General features: G+C 40.3%; 1 protein-coding gene across 1 annotated transcript; it reads left to right on the forward strand.

Annotated features, from left to right (window-relative positions):
• Positions 1-3,056: 3,056 nt before the first annotated feature.
• On the forward strand, positions 3,057-6,986 carry LOC118095466 (vomeronasal type-2 receptor 26-like). The gene is made up of 4 exons (XM_035136715.3): positions 3,057-3,257; positions 4,599-4,826; positions 5,272-5,398; positions 6,085-6,986. Exons 1-4 carry the CDS (start codon positions 3,111-3,113, stop codon positions 6,984-6,986), a joined length of 1,404 nt encoding a protein of 467 aa, XP_034992606.3. The 5' UTR covers positions 3,057-3,110.
• The last annotated feature ends 1,396 nt before the right edge of the window (positions 6,987-8,382 follow it).

Here is an 8,382-nt window from a genome sequence, read left to right on the forward strand (position 1 = left end):
GATAAATAGACATCCTGAGCTGGCAGAACTAGAGCTTAAGAGAACTGTACAATTTAGAGTGTATTCAGAGGAAAAAGCTACCACGTTTCTGGCACTTTTCTTGGAAAAAGAACGGAAGAAGCCTCATTCCAAGCCCATATGCCCCTTGCCATGGTAAAGAGGAGCAGAAACTGGGGAACAAAATTGATGTAAATATCTGCCACAGCACAAGGGTAAATGAAGGGGCTTGACTGCTAAAGTATTTTATATTTTTAATTAAAAGCTAAAGGTTGTCTTTTAGCTCACTGACTATATTTTGTTAAAGCTAAATGTGCTTTACATGTTTCAATATGTAAAGCTACTGAGTTAAGAAGTACAGAATTAAAGGCAGCTTTCTCTCAAACAACTACTACATGTATAGAACAGAGGTCCTGCCTCATGGCTGACCAGAGATCACCATTTTACATTTTGGAGTCTCCTTTGGCTACTTGAGATGCCAGGATGAATTCCTAACTTCACCATTTCCCTCTCCACCACTGTTCCCATATAATCTAACAAAGGGGAATTTAAAATGAGAGTTGTAAATATTCTCCAGCAATCCAACAGGGAACCCAGCATTTTGACTTTCTAATTACCTTACCTACAGATCAAAAGGTCTGTAATTAATTCTGCTGCTACTCAAATCCCTGGTGCAGTATTGGTGGCCACTGGAAAAATTCAAAGCAATGATCTTATAAATATAGCCATGATTATGATCCTCAATATTCAAGATTTCTGTCTCTCATGAAACTATACTACCTTTCAGATTAGACAGTTTTAATGTCATGATAGCGCTGTAGAAGAGATTAAATGAATCTGTGGATAGATGGAAAGCGTGCCCTTATGTGCAAGATGTTGGTTGTCTTGCTCCTGGTACTATTTACGCCAAAGGTATGTCAGCTCCACATAGCAAAATGCAAGGTTCCTTATATACACCAGCCACTTCATAAGTACCATCAATCAGGAGATTTTATCATTGGTGGCATTGCTTCTCATGGTGGCTTCGTCTCCAATCCAGGAACCTTCACTGAACAAGCCCCACCGGAATTATCTGAAGAGCTTGTGTAAGAATTTTTTTCCCCTTCTATTTATTATGTTGCTGGAGTGATCAGACCTAAAACAGCAGCCTGCAGGAGCTGCAAACCTATGCACACTTATTTGAGAATATTGTCATTCAGGAAAAAGAAGAGAAAGAAAACCCCACTGTGGTAGTGGGAATTTTTGGGGTGGGTGGGGGGACAGTTTATTCCAAGGTAAAAATGCATGGGATTTCAGCCTAACAATTCTGTATCTATAAATATTGTTGGAACTGTGTGATCAAGAATGCAATTTTTGTTCCAGCGTGGTGCCTAAGGGTTACCAGCATATCCTGGCCTTGGCATTTGCTGTCAAGGAGATCAATGGAAACCCTCACATCTTGCCAAATGTCACCTTGGGCTTCCACATCTATGACAGCTATGTTGATGCAAGGAAAACATATCATGCCACAATGCTACTTTTATCTACACTGGAGAAATTTCTCCCCAACTATATATGTGATACACAGAATAATCTGACAGCTGTCATTGGGGGTCTCGACTCCCAGATCTCCCTTCATGTGGCAACTATTTTGGATATTTATAAGATTCCACAGGTAGGACACCTAGGCCTGTTTCTGAATGGACTATGGAAATTGAAAAATGCAGTCATACTTTTTCTTTATATCTTCCAGCTTGTATTATGCTATTTAGAAACAAAAATGGTTTCATTGGGAATAATCAGATCAAATATTCTTTTTCTTTCTTTCCTTTGCGTGTATCATGCACACTGAGAACAGTTCATTGACAGATGAAAAGCAAAGAAACCTATAAGGAACATGATTTTCCTAGATGAGAACTGAGTTTGAGCACTACATTTGTGTGGGAGGCCTTGAATTTAAAGATGTATAGCATCCTCTGCTGAATCACAAACCCTGTAATGACCTGCCCATCTGTAGGCATTAATTGGGGGCCAACTTTATAAAATAGATCACAATTTTCTCTGAAGCAACACCAAAAAGTTAAAAAACTAAGTTGGTTTAAACTGAGGGAGAATTGGATGCTATGCCAGTCAGGCAATTAAAAATACTGTGATTAACTGATGCAGATTGAGCTCCTAATGTTAATGGAAATAGTTTGTATATCTCCACTTCAGGATTGATCAGAACGGATTCAACTGGGTCTTCAATTTCATCATTAGTGACTCAGGAAGTACAGTTGAGAGATAAAATGTTTCCTGATGCTAAAGATGCACTATTTATATGGATGTTCAGATGCGCATGTCAACTACATTTCACCATGCATAACACTGTTATTTAATTGAGGGTGTTTTTTCTCTCTTCCCAACACACCTCTCTTTAGCTCATATTTGGCCCGGCTCCAGTGATGAATGATAAAACCCCAGGACTACCTTTCTACCAGATGGCCCCCCAAGAAGGCCACCAGTTTGCAGGGATTCTTTCTTTGCTTCTGCATTTCAGGTGGACTTGGATTGGGCTCACAGTGGTTGACAATGACAGTGGAGAAAGATTTGTACAAAATGTGCTCCCAATGTTTTCAAACAGAGGTATTTGTTTTGCCTTTCTAGAAACAATCCCAAGATTCAGTTTTATCACTGAAGGACTCACCCTGATGCAACAGGGGGGAAGAATGCATGATAGAGTGATGGGTAGCAAAGCCAATGTTGTGGTGGCCTATGGAGAAGCTTCTACCACTGTATTTTTTAGATGGCTTCCTTATCTATCAATGCTTGGGAGCATGAAAACAAATGTAAAAAGTAAAGTATGGATCTCGACAGCCCAATTTGAATTCATTTCCTTGGCCTTTCAGCGGGATTGGGATGCAGAAATATTCAATGGTGCCATATCCTTTAGAATTCACTCCAATAATCTACCTGGATTTCATCAATATGTTGAGGACAGGAACCCTTTCAATGCAGAAGGTGATGATTTCATTGGGGATTTCTGGCAACAAGCCTTTGGCTGTGTATTCCCACATCGCATTCTGGGTGATGTCAAGGGGGATATCTGCACTGGGAAAGAGAGAGTGGAGAACCTTCCTGCATCTCTCTTTGAAATGACAGTGCAAGGTCTAAGCTACAGCATCTACAATGCTGTCCATGCTGTTGCCCATGCATTGCATGCCATGTTCTTACAAAGACTTGGATACCCAGGAATGGTGGATGGAAGGAGAGACAAGCTTCAGAAGCAGCAGTTTTGGCAGGTAAGGGGCAAGAAATCCTTAAGTTGCATGTGACTACAGTGGGACCCTCATACCCACGGGACCGCCTCTCCTGGTATGCCCCGCGGAGGACCTTAAGGTCCACAAACAACAATAATCTGGAGATCCCAAGCCATAAAGTGGCTAGATTGGCCTCAACTACGGCCAGGGCCTTTTCAGTATTGGCCCCAACTTGGTGGAACGCTCTTTCACAGGAGACCAGGGCCCTGCAGGATTTGTCATCTTTCTTCAGGGCCTGCAAGACAGAGCTGTTCCGCCTAGCCTTTGGGTTGGATTCAGTCTGACCCCTGTGTTTTCCTCCCTCGTGGCTGGATTTATGGACTACGTAAAATGAGGCTGCATTTTAAATTTTAATATTGTATTTTAATCTGTATTTTAATTAATTGCTTTTTATGTTTTATTGTAATTTTATTGGTGTTAGGCGCCCTGAGCCCGGTTTTGACTGGGGAGGGTGGGGTATAAATAAAATTTTATTATTATTATTATTATTATTATTATTATTATTATTATTATTATTACAAACTGAATTCATTCTGGAAGTCTGTTCTTAAACCAAAGCGTTCTTAAACCAAGGTACGCTTTCCCTACTGAGGCCTCCCGCCACCGGTGCCCTTCCACCATTTGGCTTCCCTTCATCTTCCGAGGCAAAGTTAGCTAGCCGGAACACCTGCTTCCGGTTTTGGGAAGTTTGTTGCCCAAATAGTTCGTTAGTGGGTGTTCAGGTAGCATCCCTGACCTCATTGCTTGAAGGAGGAGCCATCCTTCAATCTTTTTCTTCAAATCTGTTCAGGTATGCTGATGGTCCAGTGCACTCTCATCCTTTTATTCCACATACCTACAATCTCCATACACAAAAGTACAGAAAGACATTTATTTACTCCTAGATTATTAATCTATTCACACACCCATTCATTTCTTTTTTCATGATTACCCCAATTCACAGTTATGATCTCATTCATTGGCTACAATATGAGGCTCTTTTCAAGAGATTTGCAGAACTTTCGATGGCTTTGGGGTGGAATGTTGAGAAGAATTAACACTCTCTACCTAAAACCTATCTTTGCTGAACATGCACAGTTTTTGGCTGAACCCACACACCTCCCCCATATTAATATCAATAGGATTCCAAAATACACACTTCTAAGCCTTCACACAATGTTTATAGGGAGTGGAGAAAAGGGGAAATTTCAGGCCAGCCATGAGCCCCAATATGCTACATGTATGTTGCAGACAGTGTGACTCCTCATTCTGCACTGAATCTCTTTTTGAAATATTCGAATCCACCCTTTTCTAAATGCTTGCTTTCTCTTTTCTTCAATCTAGATCCATCATTTTCTGAGAGGTGTCTCATTTAACAACAGTGCTGGAGACACGGTGTCCTTCGATCAGAATGGGGAGGTAATATCTAGTCTGGACATTATCAACTGGATAATTTCCTCCAACCAGTCCTTTCATAGGGTCAAAGTTGGGAGGATGGATCCTGAGGCTCCTCCAGACCAAGCCTTGACCCTTCATGAAGATGCCATAACATGGCCCAGATGGTTTAACCAGGTGGAGTCATGTTCTTAGCTAATTCAAAAGAAATTCATTCTTAAATGTGCAATGGTTATTTGTCTTGATGTCTAAGATAAAGTTCACTTCAGAATCAAGGGGGGGGACTTATGAAAAAAATATCATTTTTCCCCTCAATGTAAATTAATGTATTTGTCCAAGTTGCATAGCTGCCAAGTTATCCCTTTTTTTAAGGGATTTCCCCTTATGCTGAATAGGCTTCCTCGTGAGAAAAGGGAAAACTTGGCAGCTATGCCAGGTTGTGTGTGTTTATCCCTTTCTTCCCAAATGCAATGTAATGTTGTGTGATCTCTAAAACTATCTATGATATCTGCTATGTATTCCTTGTCTTAACACAGATAAGAATGCACTCTATGCAGAACCTGACTGATTCCAAACTGATTGTTCTAATGAATATCATGCTTCTGCTTCATTTATGAATTAGGCTCAGCCTCTTTCTGTCTGTACTAAGAACTGTCACGCAGGATCAAGGAAGAAAGTGAAGGAGGGAAAACCGTTTTGCTGCTATGACTGCATGCCATGCCCAGAGGGAAAGATTTCAATCGAGGAAGGTAAGAGATTTTTTTTACCTTAAGAGAAATTTGGATCCAGATGCAGTACTTCTATTGAAGTACTTTATTCCTTTAAAAGCTATGGGACAAATGAAGCCATGACTAACTTGTCCACTTGCTTTCAAAGGGACCAAGCGCTCCTCAGATCAAATCCATAGAATCCCTTCATGGAACTTTCATCCTGATTTGTGTACACAATGTTTACAAGGAGTTTGTTCAATTAAAAGCTGAATGTGCTAGACAAAAGCAGCTGTTTATTGTATACTCATTCTGTGTGAATTTTCAAAAAGGTTTGCATCAAGACAATGTAATCTTAAACTTTCCAGTGTACTCCCCAATCACTTTCATAATTGTAAAAAGTCTGGGCTTTTTTAGGTGGCGGCTTCTTGGAGAAGAGCTGCAAATCCACTTCAATGGCAGAACATGAATTTGTGCATATGTGATTTAATCCCACACCCAAATGCTGGCAGTCTGGATGACCCATATATATTCAGTAACCATAAAAATTCAGTCAGGACTTCATCGTGTCCTTTGCTATACCCACCCACTTGACCATCATTCAAGACAGGGTTTATTTTGCCTAAGTATATATTCAGTAACCATAAATATTGGGGGGGGGGATGAAGGATGTTGATGTGATTGATGGAATGTGTATGAGCTGGGGACTGTGTCTTTCTTTTTTCCAGATATGAGTGACTGTGATAAATGCTCAGACAAAGACTATCCAAGCAAGAACCGAGATGCATGTATTCCCAAGGATATAAGCTTCTTGTTTTATGAAGAACCTTTGGGCATCAGTTTAGTCTGCTTTTCGCTTTCATTTTCTCTGATCACAGCTCTGGTGCTGGGTACATTTATGAAGCACCATGACACTCCCATAGTCATTGCAAACAACAGGAACCTCACCTACACTCTCCTCATTTCTCTCCTGCTCTGCTTCCTTTGTGCACTGCTCTTCATTGGCCAACCTGAGAAGGTGACCTGTCTCCTGCGACAAACCGCTTTTGGCATCATCTTCTCAGTGGCTGTTTCTTGTGTATTGGCAAAAACCATCACTGTGGTTCTGGCTTTCATGGCCACCAAACCTGGATCCAGGATGAGGAGATGGGTGGGGAAGGGACTGGCCAACACCATTGTCCTTTCCTGCTCCTTTGTCCAGGCAGGGATCTGTACTGTGTGGCTAGCAACCTCTCCCCCATTTCCTGATACAGACAGTTACTCAGTAGCTAAAGAAATTATACTAGAGTGCAATGAGGGGTCTGTGATGATGTTTTACTGTGTTCTGAGCTATATGGGCTTCCTGGCAATTATTAGTTTCATTGTCGCTTTCCTTGCCAGGAAATTACCTGACAGTTTCAATGAAGCCAAGTTCATCAGTTTCAGCATGCTGGTCTTTTGCAGTGTTTGGCTCTCCTTTATTCCATCCTACCTGAGCACCAAGGGAAAATACATGGTTGCTGTGGAGATCTTCTCCATCTTAGCCTCTGGTGCTGGACTGCTGGGTTGCATCTTTTCCCCCAAATGTTATATCATTGTGTTCAGGCCTCAGCTGAACAAGAGGGAACAGCTAATAAGGAAGAAAAACTAAGAAAGAAAGAAAGAAAGAAAGAAAGAAAGAAAGAAAGAAAGAAAGAAAGAAAGAAAATCTGTACTATGCTAATATTGAATCCAATCTACAAAACCATAGAGGACCCTTTCTTTAAAAAAAAACTACACTTGCAATTTTGCAAATTGAAAATATAAATGGAAGCAACTGATTGCTTCCCACTCCATACTCTCTTCTCTTCTCTACAAGAAATAAACCCACCTTTTCAAAATATGATAAACACAGCAATTTTAACAACCATTAACACCTATATGTCCCCAAAATACAAGTGTCCATTCATTTCCATTCATTTCTATTGTTTTTCTTTGATTCTTTCTACTTGTGTGTTATTAAAGTATATGTTCTTGTTTAAATAAAAAATGCAATACCCCAGAAAAGGAAGTGAATATTATAGTCATACCTTGGTTTAAGTACACTTCGGTTTGAGTACTTTCAGTTTAAGTACTCCACGGACCTGTCTGGAACGAATTAATCCACTTTCCATTACTTTCAAAGGGAAAGTTCGCTTCAGGTTAAGTACACTTCAGGATGAGTACGGATTCACAGAACCAATTACACTCATACTTCAGGTTAAGTACGCTTCAGTTTAAGTACTCCGTGGACTGTCTGGAACGGATTGATCCACTTTCCATTACTTTCAATGGGAAAGTTCGCTTCAGGTTAAGTACGCTTCAGGTTAAGTACAGACTTCCGGAACCAATTGTGTACTTAAACCGAGGTACCACTGTATTTAAGTGACACAGCTTCTCATTTGTCACCATCTCTATTCCTACATCCTTCACTAAAGAAGCTCCACCAGAATTACCTGAAGAGCTTGTGTGAGACCTTTTTTCTTTTTACTTCTATTTATTATGTTGCTGGAGTGATCAGACCTAGAACAGCAGCCTAAGAACACCTAACTTCCCTCAAATTAAATAAAATCCATATCTGTCTGAAAATGCGTAGGATTATGGTGTTAAGCCATAAATTTAGGGAAAAGGTTCATAAGGATATAACCCCTAAAAAAAGTTTGCTGCGGGTCCACACTTGTCCTCTGTTATTTCTGGTGTCCATTTCTTTCTCTGCCTCATTCCAAGCCCATGCACCCCTTGCCATGTTGAAGAGGAGTGGGAACTGGGGAACAAAATTGATGTAAATATCTGCCACAGCACAACGGTAAATGAAGGGGCGTGACTGCTAAACAAGTATTTTATATTTTTAATTAAAAGCTAAAGGTTGTCTTTTAGCTCACTGACTATATTTTGTTAAAGTTAAATGTGCTTTACATGTTGAAATTTGTAAAACTGCTGAGTTAAGAAATACAGAGTTAAATGGAGCTTTCTCTCAAACAACTACTACATGTATAGAACAGAGGTCCTGCCTCATGGTTGACCAGAGA

This window comes from Zootoca vivipara, chromosome 12 (genome assembly GCF_965207765.1).
Source record: "Zootoca vivipara chromosome 12, rZooViv2.hap1.1, whole genome shotgun sequence".
Lineage (NCBI taxonomy): Eukaryota > Metazoa > Chordata > Lepidosauria > Squamata > Lacertidae > Zootoca > Zootoca vivipara.

Bases quoted from the DNA above. Each gene is read 5' to 3' on its own strand.
- LOC118095466 (XM_035136715.3), top strand. From the start codon at position 3,111: ATGACAGTGCAAGGTCTAAGCTACAGCATCTACAATGCTGTCCATGCT. The intron at 3,258-4,598 runs GTAAGGGGCAAG...TCTTCAATCTAG, and splicing joins AGAAGCAGCAGTTTTGGCAG to ATCCATCATTTTCTGAGAGG. The intron at 4,827-5,271 runs GTGGAGTCATGT...TTTATGAATTAG, and splicing joins GGCCCAGATGGTTTAACCAG to GCTCAGCCTCTTTCTGTCTG.